We start from the raw sequence: 18505 nt of genomic DNA on the forward strand, positions 1-18505 counted from the left end.
ATTCACTGTTTTTAATAGCTGAATAGTACTCCATTGTGTATATATATCACATTTTCTGTATCCATTCCTCCATTGAGGACACCTGGGTTCTTTCCAGCTTCTGGCTATTATAAATAAGGCTGCTATGAACATAGGGGAGCATGTGTCCTTATTATATGCTGGAGAATCATCTGGGTATATGCCCAGGAGTGGTATAATGGGGTCCTCCGGTAGTATCATGCCCAGTTTTTCGAGGAACCACCAAACTGATTTCTAGAGTAGTTGTACCAGCTTGCAATCCCACCAGCAGTGGAGGAGTGTTTCTCTTTCTCCACATCCTCACCAGCACCTGCTGTCTCCTGAGTTTTTGATCTTAGCCATTCTAACCAGTGTGAGGTGAAATCTCAGAGTTGTTTTGATTTGCAATTCCCTGATGACTAAGGATGCAATGAAATAATCTTATGGTGGGGGTCACCACAACATGAGGAACTATATTAAAGGGTTGCAGCATTAGAAAGGTTGAGAACCACTGAGTCAGAAATTAGAGGTTGCCAGCCTTTCCGATGCTATACTTTTGAGAAATTGGAAAGATTCTTGCTAAGTCACCAGTAGGAAAATGAGGTTGGCTTATAGTTTCCCTTAAAATTTAATAGTTATACTACCTTACTGATGGAAGAAATATGTCGAGTGGAAAGTACTAAGGTATGCAGTGTTCAGAGTCATTTGTAAAATAAAGAGCCACTGGCCACAGTTCTATCATTCTGATTTGTAAACAAAAGGGAAATCCATCAGCTCTCAATAAGAAACTTGTCAAATGCAAGTTAATAAGCGTCTCTGACCTCAGATAAATGTTGTAGGAATTTTCACTGAACAGAAGAACATGCATAGCAAAACCACGGGCTTCTCTCCTGCCTTTGAGAAGACGGCTGCCATCATGAGTCTGAAATCTTTGCTGCTGACAGATCTCATTTTACAAACCTAATGCTGGAATGATGAGATTGCTGACACAGACCCGTCTATCACCCAGAGAGCCTGATTGCTGGCACAGTCTGCCTTTATCTTGGGAGTTCTAGTCTCCTGTTGGGAAGCAAGCAAGTTTTGCTCTGTTATAGTTTGAAAAGTGAAATTGTGGAATTTATCTCCTCTTCTCTTCAGTAGAGATGCTCACATTCCTAACTGGGGCCTCCAGTGCTAACAGACACAAGAATCACTGCACGGTCAGCCATGTTTACCTGTGCAGGTAAATCAGCAGGTCCTTCTTTTCAGACTCGGCCATTCCTATCACAAACGAGCTTTTAAGAAGCTTCAGGTCTCCGAATCTGTCATTTTTTTGGGGGAAGACTATAATTTTGTGATGAGGTTAAAGCTAATTTGGGGAGGAAAGGTGCTGTTGAATAAATGTTGTGTTTTGTTGTTTTAATCTGATGAAGGAGGAAAAATCCCTTTGTGCAAAGAATAGTAATGAGAAAGACAAGGATGAGTCCTAGGGTAGGAAATTAGGATATTTTTAATATTTCTGCAGTGAGTTTGACATTTGTGATTATTCAAAGGAGTTGAAGCATGAAGTAATTATCTAGAAATCAACTGAGTGTGTGTGTGTATATATGTGCATGTTTATGTATATTAATGTATGTATGTGTGTTTGTTTGTGTGTGTGTGTGTGTGTGTGAATTCATCATTTGATGTTTTCTTATTGTTTAGAATTTCTGGAATTAGACTCTATAAAATTTTAATCTTGAGACTTTGTATTTATGCATTTATGCCAAACTAGATACTTTAAAAATCTAGTTTGGACCAGCAAGATAACTCAGCGGGTAAAGGTGCCTCCTTAAGCCTAGTGACTTGAGTTAGAGCCCCAGAACCCTCAGGAAGGAGGAGCAGAGACCAGCAGCTGACCTGTAACCTCCATTCTCTCTGTAGTCATGCCCACTCACTGCCTTGCAACACACACCGAAAAAAACAGACAGACAAAGAAATAAGTAAAGTCTAACTTGAATCTGGATATTTCTCTGTTGGTTCAGCATACCTAGCCACACACATGTGCAGGAAAACACGTGTGCCTGACTTTTAAAAAAGCACTGTGATATGCTGATGGTTTTATTCACAAATCTTGTTCAAATAGATGTTGCAGAGACCATATAACTGGTGTTTGGAGGCACTTGTAGCTGTTTCCAGAGGATACCTTTTTTTTTTTTTTTTTTTTAGATACTAGGCACATGAAAATTGCTCCTGCAGTTGAAGAATGTTCCAGGCATGTGGAATTGCTACCCTGGGCTCGGGGCAGGGTGTGTTACATATTTGTACAGCTCCATCCTTGTATAATGGCAACCATTCTGCTGATGACTGCGGGGTCCTCACGCGTGCCTTCCATGACTCCTTCCTCTGGGGCAGCCTGGGTTCCCTCCTACAGCTGGCGTGTTTGACTCAAACCTTCCTTCTAGGATAACTAAGCTCTTACAGAGATTCCCACAGTGTTCTGCATGGCAGGACTGATTAGTATGTGAGAACAAGATAAAGAAACAGAGAGCTACTATTTGTGCCTTCAAAATTTGAACAGACATAAGGGTTTCGGAGCAGGGTTAAAAGTACATTTGGTGTTACTGCTTAAAACATAAGCTGAAGTTAGGTAATTAAATAAATTATATGTATGATGTTAGTCATCTGAGCATCTGTAGCTGTAACTTGTTATCAAAGGGAATATGAGTTTCAAAAACTGCAAGTGTGTGAGAGATAAAGATATGGATCTTTAAAGAAGCTGAGTTAAAGGAGGCTTTGAGGGAGTCCATTGGCATTGCAGCACTGCAGCCAGTCCTAATTCTGCTTGGTGCTCCTATATTTAAAGGAGAAAAATGAATATTTAGCAGAGCAAGGCAGGCAAAAATATGTTCTCATGGGATCTGGTGCTGTATTAGCCAAATGCTGGGCCTTCTCACATTCAGCATCCAGTGTACACATGCTGTTCTTAGAAAGCCAAAGAGGAGACATTGTCCTTTGACCCTATGCCCATGCTTGGCATCCCATACGGGATTTAACTCCTTCATTCCTGTGACGTAAGTCTGAAGAATATTGTAATGAATTTAACCTGGCATAAAGCTTGATTTCACTTACTCAGAAAAACTTCTATCCTCAGACTCTGCGGTGCTGAGAGATGACATGCGTGTGCTAGGACACCCACTGATTGTTTTGTTTTAGAACTCCTGGAAGTTTTAACCATTTTGACTATTCTTTCAAATACATTCTTTTCCCTTTTAGGTTATCCCAATGCTGCAGGAATTCATAATCAAGAAGTTGGGGCGCCCTTTCATTGAGCCGCCCCCCTTTGACTTGGCCAAGGCATTTGGGGACAGTAACTGCTGTGCACCATTGATCTTTGTGCTCTCCCCTGGAGCGGATCCCATGAATGCTCTTCTGAAATTCGCTGATGACCAGGTACTTCACAGCAGATGACATTATCTGACATGATGACATTGTCACATTTCTTTATAATTTTTTTTTTTGCTCTAACCCATTTCTCAAAGGATGAGAGAAAGCTAAAAATTGTCACTCAGTCATAAGAAGGGATTGGAATTCTGAAACAGGACAAAGTCACAAGAAAATGACACACAATGGCAGTACTTATATTAAAAGTGGCTCTTTACACAACTTGTGAAAGTAAAATCGGGCATCTCTGGTTGTGGTGGCATACGCCATTAGGATTTGCTGAAGGATGAAGAGGCAGGGGAATCATGAGTTTGAGACCCAACTTGTACGGAAATTGGGGGTTGAGGAGCACTGGCTTCTCTCAACACATGCAGCATTTACTCCAGGACAGACTTGGTTGATTTAGTTCGGGCAGGAACTCCAGGGTGAACCTTCTAGGCACACCCCTCTTCTTAGTCTCTGAAGGGTGGCAGCCCTCTTTGACTCTCAGAGTAGCCATACATTATAGCCTCACTGCTACTAGAGTATGTTCAATTGTATATACTTGTAAGAGATTTTAAAACATATTCAAATTAATTTGCTATAAGTGTTTTTATGTCACACTGTCTAGAAGAACAGGTTTTTTGATAGTTCTGAGTTAATGATCCCCATTTTGGCATAATCTAAACAACTTCCGGCAGTTTCAAAAACTGACGGGAACATTTGCATTGAGGTCATGACCTATAATGAACTTTGGATTGAGTCATGGTCTCAGTAGACTTTGGTGGTAAATGTTACTAATGTTTTCTCTTTGAAGTTATACAGAAGACTTTAAAGTAAATGGTTGCATCTCAATTTCATAGTGAGGGATACTAAAGCAAAGAGAGAGAAGCTTCCTGAAAGCTACATGACTTCAAAATTAATGCAGTCTCTGTTGGGTCACTTTGCGCTTGAATAGCCTGCATTTTGTATGAGTGCTATGGCTGTCTGATATAGCCCTCTGGTTGTTTCAGAACTGTCGAGATATGGATGCCAGATTAAAGATAGAGATGCTTTAAGTAGCATGAGCATTCATGAGCAGGGCCATCCCAGTTGGACTGTGGAGGATTGACTTGAATATTGCAAAATGGAAGCAGGCCACTAGTTGGGGCAGGGATATTGGAAATGAGATAAGAAATGCAGTAGCAGATCTAGAGTGGAGGTAGCTTCAAGTGACTATCATGCATGAGTCTAATCTCTGCAAATCAACATTGCTTCAACATCTTATTTTTTTAAAGCATGATTTTTATTGAAAAATGAAGTAAAAAAATTTATGATAAAATTGAAGATTTATGTGGAAAATATTTCTGATAAAATAGAAGAGATATGTAGAACATGTTAAAGTTGACAGTTTTCATGGAAAATTAAAGAGTAAAGTGGTAGACATAAAAACATTGCTAAATTAATTGAAAAAGGAAGTAGAAACATTTTATGATAGAATTGAAGATTTACATAGAAAATATTTCTGATAAAATTGTAGAAAAATGTAGAAAAACATGTGAAAATTGAAGATTATCATGGAAATTTTTAAATAGATATAATAATGGTAGGCATAAAAGTATCCCTAAATTGACTGAAAGTGGAATTATAAACATTTACTGATAAAGTTGAAGATTTACATGGCAAATAGTTCTGGTAAAATTGAAGAAATATTTAGAAAAACATGTTAAAATTGAAGATTATCATGGAAATTATACAGATAAAATGGTAGGCATAAAAATAATTCTAAGTTGATTGAAAGTAAAATTATAAACATTTTCAGGTAAAATTGAAGATTTACACTGGAAATATTTCTGATAAAATTCAAGAACTATATAGACAAACATGTTAAAATTAAACAGCAGGAAGCAACAATCACTTTTCCTTAACATCTCTTAACATCAATGAACTCAATTCCCCCAATAAAAAGACATAGACTAACAGAAATATTTTGCATGTACATCTTCAATTTTATCAGAAAATGTTTGTAATTCCTCTTTCAATTAATTTAGTAATGTTTTCTTTATGCCTACCATGTTATCTGCATTATTTTTCATTATAATCTTCAATTTTAACATGTTTTTCTATATATTTCTTTTATTTTATCAGAAAGATTTCCATGTAAATCTCTGATTTTATCACAAAATGTTTTTAGTTCCACCTTCAATTAATTTAGAAAGGCTTTTTATACCTACCGTTTTATCTATATAATTGTCCATGAAACAGTCAACTTTAACGTGCTTGTCTATATACTTCAACATCCTTTTGAGCTGTTTCCTCTGTGTGTCTCTCGGTGTTAAGCAATGTTGCCATTCTCTTGCCCTGTCTGTCATCCTTCTACATTATCTCCAGTTCCTACCTCTACATTTCCCACCCTCCAAGTGTTTTGTTTTGTTTTTTTCTCACAGAGTCAGTGACTGTGATAGGTTGAATATGCTTGGCCCAAGGAGTGGCACTATTTGGAGGTGTGGCCTTGTTGGAGGAGGCGAGTCACTGTGGATGTGGGCTTACGATCCTCATCCCAACTGCCTGGAAGCCAGTCTTCTTCTGGTAGTTTACAGATGAAGATGTAGAACACTCAGCTCCTCCTGCACCATGCCTGCCTAGATACTGCCATGCTCCCACCTTGATGATAATAGACTTTGACCCTGTAAGCCAGGCCCAAGTAAATGTCCTTATAAGAGCTGCCTTGGTCATGGTGTCTGTTCACAGTAGGAGAACCTTAAGACAGTGGCTATATGCAATGAGAGGTTGGAGGGGGAGACTCCCTGGAACCAGACTAAGGCTCATTCTTCCGCTGCCTCTGTCTCTGGGCACCTCTTTTAGAAAGTCTGGGGACACTACCCCTAAAATGAGGAGATCCAAAAGCCATAGCTGAGCTGGGGAAACATCCCCACAGCGTTTCTGAAGGAAGCTGTTGACTGGCAGTCAGTGGTTAATGCTTTTGTTCTTCTAATTTTGCGAGTAACTGACACACTTGCTCAAGGTGGCTGGGCAAGTTCATCTTCCAATTCATGTTTTCCATCTCAGCTTTGTGTTTTAGGGGTTGCTAAATGGCAGTTGTGTCCTTAATCTGCTCTTTCATTAAAGTCTTCTTAATATGTTTTATTTCCTATACCTTACGTCAACAGCCAAAGATCCTTCAGAGTTTTCCTCTTATCACCATGATAATTTCTATACTATTTCATCCAAATATTGATTAGCATGTGTTTAGGTTATGTCTGTTTGGACCAATGTAAGATGCTAAAATGACATCTCTGTTGTTCTTGTACACAGGGATATGGGGGCTCAAAACTTAGCTCTCTCTCTCTGGGCCAAGGCCAAGGGCCCATCGCTATGAAGATGTTAGAGAAAGCTGTCAAGGATGGAACATGGGTTGTTCTTCAAAACTGTCACCTTGCCACCTCTTGGATGCCAACTCTTGAGAAAGTTTGTGAGGTAAAAATGCAGATGTGTGTATTTATTAGTGTCTCCTCCCCGCTCTCATTTTCATATACATACCACCCATGCGCCTCATTTTTGTTCTTCCATTTGGCAGGCTTCAGATTAAGGTTGTAGCTGGATCACTGTAAACATGGGCTCATATTAAACACTTTACCTAAAAAAAATAGAGACAGACACACAGTCAGGGCATAGCAGGCACCTTTGCACACAGAGGAGTACTTATATTATATTTCAGAATGTCGATGACTCAGAGGAACAGGCCTCAACATTCACATTCCTAGGCCTTACCATCACAGTGCTAATGGAGGGCTCGGTGACCTCTAGGGTTCACTGTAGAGGTAATAGTGATAAATACCGAGGCTTCAGAATACAGGAACTCTCACCCTTTAAAACATCCTTCCCTCTTAAATAAATGATTCCAGCTCCCAGTAATATTGATTTGTCTTCAGTGGTCGCTTAACTCCCAAATCCGGCTGCAGCAAGAGGAGGGAGTTAGTTTTAAGGTGGCTGTGGATAAAGAATTAGTTTTTAAATATTTCGGAAACATCAGTGCAGGCATGAACACGTTAAAAAGGCTTTAGTCTTCGAGCCAGCTACATAGCACTTCTGTAAGCTGCACAGTCGTGTAAATTAGTTATCAGTAGCGTGACAACCCTCTGGGCCTTCTCAGTGAAGTGTGGTGACTCAGAAATGAGTGTTTGGCTTTTGCTTAAGCTGCAACAATTCCATCTCTGTTTTATAGATGTTTCTTTCCCTCTCCATACTGTTCCTTACAGACATTAAGATGATTCCTTCGGTCTTACTCACGCTTGTTTGTGATTTATTTTCTTGCAGGAGTTAAGCGCAGAATCAACACACCCTGACTTCAGAATCTGGCTAACGAGTTACCCATCTCCAAATTTCCCTGTGTCGGTCCTGCAGAATGGAGTAAAAATGACCAATGAAGCACCAAAAGGACTGAGGGCTAATATCATCCGATCATACCTCATGGACCCGATCTCTGACCCTGAATTCTTTGGCAGCTGCAAAAAGCCTGTTAGTGATGGCTAAATCCTGTCACCCCAGCCCTGTATAGCAATTCAAGTGGCCCCTAGTGATCAGGGATGTGTGCATAGAGTAAAACTACAAATTAAATAGGCCCCCTGCTCTGCAGCACAGTTACTGATTATTGACTGTGCTGAAGTCAATTTTATTAATATTTTATTTTAATTTTACCACCAGCCCCAATCCTGCTCAGCTGAGATATTATGGAGTATCATTAATAATGTAGGCTTCTGATGAGAGAGTCAGCTGTAAGCCATTCCCAGTGCAAATCTGCAAGGCTGGAGAACTTGTTTCAGGATATGAACTGAGCCCTTTGCTATCTGGAACCATCGCTCTAAATTAAAACATAAAAACGTTTCCTCCATATAACCATAATGAGAGCCAAAATGGTTTTCCTCCTCGATTGATGGGACTCATAAGGGTCTTTTCCGGAGCCACCAGGCAAGCAGGGAAAACACCCACTGTTTTCATGATTAGAATTCTGTCTGAGTGTCTGTGACCTAAAATTGTTTCATGGTGTTTTGCTGTAATTAAAAATGGAAGGGCTCTTTTATATGAAGGGTTATGAACCTCCATAAGTTTTGCCATTCGAAGCTCATAGTCCTGAGGTCTGAATATTACTTAAGTGCACAATGTGAGAAAACATTAAAGTACTTTCATTAAGCAAAAATTTGTGCACATGCACATGTGCTCGAACACACACACACACGAAGAAAAAAGAAAGAAATCCAAAAATATACATTTAAAACCAAGTCAACCTTGTCCTGAGCCTCCAGGACCCGTGTATAGCTGGCTTTTGTATTGATGAGGCTTGGTGAAAGCTGGTGACTCCCAGAGTTAGTCTATCATATGGAGTTCTTTCTCCATATGACGGACTGAACAGAGCCACTCTATCATATGGAGTTCTTTCTCCATATGACAGACTGAACAGAGCCCCCTTTGCAAGTGTAACCTACCTTCTCTTCATTTTAAAGGGTCTCTCTCATAGTGATCACATTTTAGAGGCAGAGGCATTTATGAAACAGCTCCAACCCAAGATAAAATCTCATTAAATTCCACAACACTTTACAACTTTACATTTTAACTTTTTATTTTGAAGATGATTTTTATACTCATAGGAAAATTTAAAATATAAAAATAGTATAAGGAACAATCTATGTCCTTCTTCATATTCACCTGCTATTAATTTTTATACCATTTGATTTGCTGTTTTGTTTCCTCCCAAATCCAAGCTCGCTTTCAGGAGCCTGCTTTCTTTAACTTGAAGCATTTCCTCAGCCCTCCTTGCCTTCCCATACTGTCCTTTCTGGAGAATGTGCTTCATGATATTGTTTTAACATGGGATTTTCCTCATTCAGAATCTGTGTGACATTTGCTTTTTTTGTTGTTTTTTTTTTTTTTATTATTCTTAGCCAAATTTTTAAGTAGGTGATGCTGTGTCTCAGTAGATGAAACTAATTTTGATTATCTAAAAAGGCACTGATTAATTCCTCCACTGTTTAATAATTGTTTTTTCTCTTTCATATTGGGGATGAAGCCATATGGATGGCTCTTCCATCCATATTTAGTATCTATTGAGCATTCTCACCTCATTGAGTTGGTCCTTAAGTGGTTATTTCCCAGTTGCAGCACTTGGAACTTCCAATGCTTGGCACTTATTCCTCTAAGCAGTGGCTCCTTCCGATATAAGTATGGACATAGGGTTTACTGGTTTCCCCCCAGGGATTTGCAATTCATTGATCAAAAATTTTACACTTACATTATTCCAGTTTAGTCAATGGATCTCCATTAAACTTGTTTCTGAATGTATTTCAACTTTAGGAATTCTATGTTGCTAGCAGCTCTCACTTTCTAATGTAAGATATTCCAGGCTCATCATGGAATTGTCAAGACTCTGTCACAGAGTCAGATATTTTTTCCAAAGAGTTCTGCTTCTTTTGAGTGGTTAATGGTATTAGAGAACTCAATGGCTATTAGATGAGTTCCTTGGTATTTAAATATAGACACACAGCCAGGAATAGTGGTGTACACTTTTAATCCCAACACTGTGCAGGCAGAGGCAGGCAGATCTTTGTGAGTTTGAGGTCATCCTGGTCTATGTATTGAGCTCCAGGACAGCCAGAGCTAAATGGAGAGACCCTATATAAAAACAAAAACAAAAAATTAAAGAAAGAAAATCTATAGGCATGCAAACAAACAAATATACATACATGTCCTACAGGCCCTCTAGACATGAAAACTACATGCCAGAATTTTCAATTTCACTGCATCTTCTGCATTCATTCTTGTCTGTCTTCATTTCATGTTTGACTTTTCTTTTACATTGAGACATCTGGCTTCCAACAATTAACTATTGACTTAATCAATGATTCAATGTATCCAAAATAATTCAGAGTAATACTAGCATGTTTAGTCAATGTCTTTAGTTAAGTTTATGCTACCTCTCTTTTGTCAGACCTGTTTCATTCTTTCTCACTTTTTTTGGTTGATTTTCTATTTCCATGTTTTCTATTTTCTTTTTCAAGTTGATTCTGTGAAGGCACCTTATGCTGTGGGATAAAATCTAGTCATTTCTGTGATATTTCTAGATTTTGTTAAATAGTAAAACGTCTTATAGTTACTTTCAGTTTAAAGGAGAGCTTGAGCCAGGAATTGGGAGGTATGACACAATATGTTAATTACTGCTTCCCTGTTATTAAAAACACAGGCTCTGGTTTCTCCCAGCTTTCCCCAGAATCCCTGGCTGGCCAGGTGGCATCCTATCAGGAAGAGAGTGAGATGCCAACCTCATTTTCATGACCCCATGACACAGCGAGCAGCTGCTGTCACTTCAGAGGAAATTATTAGAGTCCTACCTCATCTCTGCTGTTAGCATTCTGTATTCTTGAAGTTTTGGAACTGCCAATTTAGGTCACATTATCTCCTTTGAAATTCCTCCACAATAGTCTGGGACTATACATAGACTTCATAATTCCTGTGTTGCATTGCTTCAGTTAAAATACCACCCCCACTCCCACCTCACCCCCCCAAAAAAAATCCTGTAAAATTTAAATTAGATGAACTTGCTCTGTTTCCTAGAAACTTAGTATACACGGCCATGTGGTCCAAATGGACTTGAGTATGAATGGGCATGTTTTTGCCTGAAACACCTGTGGAAAAACACTTGTGTTTTAGGTTTTTGGGGGTGTGTGAAAAGAGCCTCAAAGTATTTATAAGCAAAGTAATATAACTATACTAATTCAAATCTGATGCAAGTTTGATGCCACATTCACAGAGAAATAATGTCATGGGACAATTTCTTCTCATTACAGGAGGAATTCAAGAAATTGCTTTATGGCCTCTGTTTCTTTCATGCTTTGGTACAAGAGAGACGAAAATTCGGACCCCTGGGGTGGAATATTCCTTATGAATTCAATGAGACAGATCTAAGAATCAGTGTGCAGCAACTCCACATGTTCCTGAACCAGTATGAGGTACCATAAACAGCACAGCAAGGACCTTACATTTTTTACTCTTTCTTGTGTTGTGGTGGTGCAGTGAGAAGGGACTTATGATTAATTCTGTTCTTATGAAATAAATTGCAAGGCAGCTCCCAATAGCCTATTAAATGGTACGTTATTATAACAGGAAATTATAAATGCTTTAGGAGCTAGTTAGGATGTCAGTTTGTCTCCTAGGAGCCTGTGTTTTATCATTTATTTTGGCACATAGCCACCTGTGGTGATTTAAAAAATAATGATGTTATATTTATTATGAAAAGAGTATAAATCATCTGGGTTAGGAAGTGGGGTGGGATGGGAGGATGATCAGTTTTCTTTTCTGGAGCATGAATTCATTTTTTGAGAAGTGAGATTTTCATTGTTGAGCCTGGAAACAAACTATCTAAAACTATTTAAAAAGTCAATTAGATTCTGGAAGGAGGCCAGAGAGCTAAAGTCACACCAGGCTCTCTTCACCCTGAGGCTGATTCTTTCTGGGGCTTGTCTTGTTTGGTTTCCTTTGTGAGGTAGGGTCTTTCTATATAGCCCTGGCTGGCCTGGAACTCACAGAAATTCTTCTGCCTCAGTCTACCAAATACTGGATTTTTTTAGGGTTAGGGTTAGGGTTAAGGTTACCACCTATGCATCACCACCCCAATGTTTTCTCTTCCTTTTCTTTTCCCATGAGGCACCATTTGATTTCCTTACCCAGGCTAGCCTTGATCTCACTCTGTAGGCTAGGTAGGTCTTGAGCTTGAGATGTTCCTGCCTCAACCTCTAGGGTAAGTTTCACAGTAGTACATCTTCCCCCTTCTTCCTCCCTCCCAGCCTTTGCCCTCCCCTCCATTCCACTGGAATCCCCTTTACTCTCCCTCTTTCTCTGTCTTGCCTTCCCACTCTCTCAGGAACATCAAACATTGAGCATGATGGGATGTCCTCTTGGCTCTCTGCCAACTGCTTATAAACAAGTTTGAAACTTTGGGAAACTTTTCTGTAAATCACTGCAGGTGCCTGTGAGCGTAGGGAGCTCTCCCCTCTGCCCATTCCGGAAATCGAGTTGTCTAAATTTTGGAAGAATCTTATTCAAATTCAGCTGGATATTTTTATTTAAATCTATCACTGGAATATCAAACTTTTAACTTAGGCTTGCAAATGGGGGAGGATTGACTTCTATGTCCATAAAAGCAAACAAGAAACTAATAAAGATGGAGAGTTCAGGTGGCAGAAGGATTCACATGAATCACAAGTGGGACACATTGTTTCCTTGTAGTCAGATCTCCACAAAGGAAAGGAAATAATAATAAAGACAAAATAGATGCCAGAGAGGGAGGCATCTGAACTAAGATTATACAGAACCAGTGAGGAATATTGATAGTTAGCAATCTGAATATCTGGAGAATATATTTTACCTTAAAATATAGTCTATAGTGAGGAGTTAATTAAAATACGTTTAAGTATGCAAGCTTGGTTTATCACTTAAAAAAATTAAATCCTCCGTATAAACATTCTAAAGAGAATTTAAAACACAAGATCTTATCAGTAATTACAGGAAAAAAAAACATTTGACAAAATCCCATATTCATTAGTGATAAAAAAAATACTCTCAGTAAAGTAGGCATCGAATACCACTCGGTCACCATGAAAAGGCATGTTCTCTTAGTCACTGTTCCATTGCTGTAGAAAGACACAATGACCAGGGCAATTCTTTTATAACATGAAATTGGGAGCTTGTTTACAGTTTCAGAGGCTTAGTCCATTGTCATCACAGTGGGGAGCATGGCGCTGGAGCAGAGGTTGAGAGCTACATCCTGATCCGCAGGCCAAGAAACATACACACGCACACGCACGCTCCTCCCAGACAGCCAGTAGCAAACATGCTCCCAGCATTGGGTTGATGTTGTGCTGCTACTCTTCTGATTTTAGTCCCTGAATTGTAGCCACGGAAAAGTCATCTAGACCAGGCAAGCAGCACTAAGAATTGAAGCCCAGTAGGGAACATGGCAGAGGTACAGTGCCTCTGGAAGAGAAAGGAGTGAGGTGATTTAGATATTAAATGGAGGGGAGAGAAGGGAAGGCCTTGAATTACATTAGAACAAATGTCAGTGAAATATGTACAACTAAGACCCTCAATAGTAGTTTAAAAATATTATTAATTCAAATCCTATAGTTGATCATTAAGTAAGTCAGCGCAGAATACAGGAGTTTTGGTCCGGGCATTGGCTGAATGGAAATGAAATAAAATAAGAGAAAGATCGTGGGGACATCAACAATAATTAGCAGGAGAATATATAAAAAGAGGTCATGTAATTGCAAACTTTGAGGAAGATGTTTAGCTTAACGGTGGTGGCCACGCAGGGACACTTTTCCGTGTCCTGTACCACTGGCATCTCACTGCAGTTCTCAATTGTAGGAACTTCCTTATGATGCCCTCCGCTACATGACTGGAGAATGTAATTACGGAGGCCGGGTGACCGACGACTGGGACCGCCGCACGCTGCGCAGCATCCTCAACAAATTCTTCTGCACAGAATTAGTTCAAAATCCTCAGTACAAATTTGACTCGAGTGGCATCTATTTCGTCCCTCCTTCTGGTGATGTAAGTATGTCCCCTATTCTTCAGCATGTATTAAGGATATGTGCTCCACTATGTTCATAGCAGCCCTATTTATAATAGCCGGAAGCTAGAAAGAACCCAGGTATCCCTCAACAGAAGAGTGGATGTAAAAAATGTGGTATATATACACAATGGAGTACTATTCAGCCATTAGAAACAATGAATTTATGAAATTCTTAGGCAAATGGATGGATCTGGAGAACATCATACTAAGTGAGGTAACCCAGTCTCAAAAGATCACTCATGGTATGCACTCACTGATAAATGGGACTTTTGGGGAGTGGGGGGCCAGAAAAGGGGAAATCATTTGAAATGTAAATAAAAATATATCGAATAAAAAAAGAAGTAATAAAAAATATACATTAAAAAGTATTACAATGCACAGAATCCAATCAAGACTGGAATAAAGAGAGTGCTGAACTGTGAAAAAAAAAGAAAAGAAAAAAGAAAAAAAGAAACCCAAGAGCAGAAAAGCATGATACTCCTAAGAACAAACAGCATAGTTTTTAATGGTGATTTCCTACAAGCCTTTTTAATTTTATTGTTTGTCCTGGCCTATGCTTTTCTAAGCCATAGATGAACAGACCATACACAAAGTGCAAACGGAGTTAGAGCTTCCTACTCTAACTCACTGCAAAGTAGGAGGGTTTTCTTGGTGACCCGAGATGTCATCGCTGTGGGCTTGGTGTTTGCATAAAAATGTCTTGTCACAGTTAAATGAGTTGCACAAGATGGGGATCATAAAATGTTAGAAGTAATAATTAGCATTTATATTGCAGTTAATTTTAGTTAGTCCAAAGTAATGGTCTTGGGGAGCATCAAATTAACCTTGTATCACTCTTTACAAACAAGGAAGCACATACGCCTAGGCTGACCGGCCTGCCAGAGGCGGCCCAAGCAGCAGGCAGAAAGGCAGAGGCACTGGGCCTGCTCTCTTGTGTTTCTCCTTCCAGTCCCAGGTACTGCCTTCAGAACAAAACATGCAGTTGCTTTCAAAGGCTTTCCAGTGTGCTCCAGTCATTTCCCATTTGATCCCCATGGTCAAATAACATGTATTAAGGATGAACCTGAGGTCCCTTGCAGGAGAGTCTCGCAAAATATCTTGATAATCTAAACCCACCATCTACCGGGGCTGATGCTGGGGTAACAAGACCAGTAATGATGAGTTGTTGGGAGTTAAAAAAAAAACAAAAACAAACAAGTGATGGGACACATATGTGACATGACCTACATCATAAAACAAATAGTGGCAAAACATCCATGCCATGTGTTCATTCATGGTTCAAGGCTAACAATGTGTTTAATGTGTGATTATATGATCATTAGTGAAAACATGATTTTTTAAAGAGTAAGTTCTTTATTTTAAGATTTATTTATTTTTATGTGTATGAGTGTTTTGCCCATGTATGTAAGTGTTTCATGTATGTGTAATGTCAGAAGAGGCTAGGAGAGTACATTGGATCCCCTGGAACTAGAGTTTTAGGCTGTCGTGAGCTACCTGCTGTAGGTGCTGGAACTGAACCCTGGTCCTCTGCAAGAGCAACAAATGCTCTTAACTATTGAACCATCTTTTCAGATTCAATAAATATAAATTTTGATACATGAAAAATTTTAATTTTTCATATAAATATAAAATTATGCACATATGAATAAAAGGATATGTAATATTAATGATGGGTATTTCAGGATAACAAAATTTAGATAACCTTTATTTCTAAATTTAGGTCCATTTTCCATTATGAGAGTAAGTTGGAATAAACCAGAAAAGATTATTTTAGTTATGATAAACTAAGAATCGTCATCAGGAAGGTAGATGTAGAAGGTACACCTATGATCCTAGCACTAAGGGGGCTAAAGCAAGAGTTAAAGAGTTCAAGGTGCACACGTTTAGTCCCAACACTGTGGTGGAAGAGGCAGGCAGATCTCTGAGTTCAAAGCTATTCTGGTCTATAGAGCGAGTTACAGGACAGCCAGGGCTACACAGAGAAACCCTGTCTCCAAAAGCAAAACAAATATAAAACACGGAAAAAAAAAAAAAAAAAAAAAAAAAAAAAACAAGAAACAAAAAACAAAAAACAAAAAACAAAAATCCAAGCAACAACAAAAAAACCCAACCAACCTAAAGAAAACAAACAAACAAACAAACAAAAAACTTAAAAAAACGAACACACCTCAGCACACACACACCAAAAAAAGTCACCAAAAAAAAAATGTAATACAAAATTCATCAAGCAATACAGAAATATTGGGGTGTCTTGGACAGTGGTATGTTTATAAAAAGATAAAGAGAGATGGGATGTATTCTATAGGGGTGTGGTGAGGGGTGATGGAGTGGGTGACTCAGCAGGCCATGCCGTGGCATCCCTTCCCCCATAAGGGACCAGCCACAGACTGTACCATACAGAATAGAGTTTATTCAGGACTTGGGGAGGGGAGTTAAGAGGGTAGTAGAGGCAGAGAAAAGCAGAGAGAGGGACAGAGTAGAGAAGCATAGGCTGGCCATGAACACGTAGAGAGAGGTTGGGAGGGAATGGGGAAGGGAGAAGGGAAAGGAAGAGCCCAAGAGGGCAAGAGAGAAACAAGAGAACAAGAGAGGGAGGAGGGGCAAGCAGCCCGGTTTATAGAGTCAGGCCTGCCTGGCTGCGGCCAGGTAACTGTGGGCGGAGCTTGGACCAAATGCTAACAGACAGTGCCACCGTTCTCAGCTCTTACGAAGCTTGTCTTGCGGGACCGGTGCCCTGCAGACCGGGCAGCCACCAAAACTGCTCTGAGTCGGTGGCTTTCCAGGTGTTGTCTTTCAGATTTGGAGAGTGAAATCCACACACAGCCTACAGAGGGTGTCCGAGGGAGGTTTTTAGATGGGGGCTTCCAAGCGATTGTAGATGGTGAGAGGGGGCAGGGCTGGGAGGAGAGAAAGGCTGGAGCAGAGCAGAGGCCTTGGGAATACCGATGAGAGTTTAGGCTGGGGACTTAGGCGAACTAGGTAAAATGTCCGCGGATAGTAAATAACGATGAATCGTAAAATAAGCAACTGCTGTTAAATCAGCAGGAGACTAGAAAATAAAGCAGGTAAAATTCTGCACACATCCTGCTCCCAGACTGCTTCTCAGGTATCTTTAAAATGACGGTTTCCACCTAAGAGTGGAAAGAGAGCATCTGCTGTTTGGGGGGCAAGGCTTAGGCATGAAAGCAAAACAAAATGCAATCCTTTTACGGGCTTATGCAGAAATGGCGCTGAGGCATAGGAGAGGAAGTGAGCTGTTGAGTCCTGGTGCTTCCTGGGGGCTGTAGTCAGCTCCCACACAGCATCTAGGTGCTTTCTCAGGGGTTACTCAGCTCTGGGAAGAGCTGCTCAGTTCAAAGAACAAGGAAATGGAGGCAGAAAACTCTTCTGGAGTTCTGGCTCCAGCGAAGAAGTCCACGGAACAGACTTCATCCCTGTCCACCTGACCAGTTTCTATCTCCCATTGTCCTGCTCCTCCATATTGTCTAGATTCCTAGACATCTCTTTCCTTGTTAAAAATGTTATAATAAGTAGACATTAAACTTTAGACATTAAATTTTCTCTCTAAATGTACCCATATTTGTTTAACCATTGTCCCTACTGAGAGACAGGGAAAGCGAGCAGTCTTCAGTCTCGCAGGCGCATCCACTCCATGACTGAGACTGGAAAGCATCGTCTCCAAGCCAAGCTCTACCTCACGGCTGTGTCTAACCTCCTGACTTCTTCCACTCATCTTTGCAGCACAAAAGCTACATCGAATACACAAAGACTCTGCCACTGACCCCAGCACCAGAAATCTTTGGGATGAATGCCAACGCCGACATCACCAAGGACCAGTCGGAGACACAGCTGCTGTTCGATAATATCCTCCTTACCCAGGTGTGTATTGTGTGAGGCTTGTGTAGCTCTAGCTCCTGAGCTGAGCCCTCACAGATGTGTCAGCCCCACCATCCAGCAGAGGCTCCTACAAAACTGCCAGAGTGAAGAAGCTCTCAAAGCAAAAGGAAGAAAAAAAAGCCACATAATCCCTTAATTATAGACTCAGCACAGAGAATGTGGGCATTGGCCATTTTCTTTTTCATTAGTCGTTTTGGAACAAAGGCATCTCTTTGAGTCTCTTGCTTCCTGGAATTCCATTTTGTTTTGCTTTTATGCCTAAGCCTTGCCCCCCAAACAGCAGATGTTCTCTCTCTTTCATTTCTCTTAGGTGGAAACCATCATTTTAAAGATACCCGGGAAGCAGTCTGGGAGCAGGATCTGTGCAGAATTTTACCTGTTTTATTTACTAGTCTCCTACTGATTTAACAGCAGTTGCTTATTTTACGATTCATCTTTATTTACTATCCAAGGACATTTTCTACCTGGTTTGCATAAAAAGTTCCTTTTTCACTTTTATTTTTTAGTAGATTTCATAACATTTAAGTATATGATAGCAATATTATAAAATGCATTTAAATAAAGAGTTTATGGGTAGACGGCACTAAAAGGCAGGAAGCCCTGCTGATGGAACAAATATGCCCAGGT

At 39.9% G+C, this 18505-nt stretch overlaps 1 protein-coding gene across 1 annotated transcript in view; it reads left to right on the forward strand.

Annotated features, from left to right (window-relative positions):
• Dnah7 (dynein axonemal heavy chain 7) overlaps positions 1-18505 on the forward strand; it is a 262532-nt gene that overhangs the window by 223197 nt on the left and 20830 nt on the right. The window contains 6 exon segments of the mRNA XM_052192567.1: positions 3232-3408; positions 6673-6834; positions 7675-7875; positions 11196-11357; positions 13774-13959; positions 17723-17860. Of these exon segments, the coding sequence (XP_052048527.1) occupies positions 3232-3408; positions 6673-6834; positions 7675-7875; positions 11196-11357; positions 13774-13959; positions 17723-17860 (1026 nt within the window).

The sequence above is a fragment of the Apodemus sylvaticus genome, chromosome 9 (genome assembly GCF_947179515.1).
Source record: "Apodemus sylvaticus chromosome 9, mApoSyl1.1, whole genome shotgun sequence".
NCBI lineage: Eukaryota > Metazoa > Chordata > Mammalia > Rodentia > Muridae > Apodemus > Apodemus sylvaticus.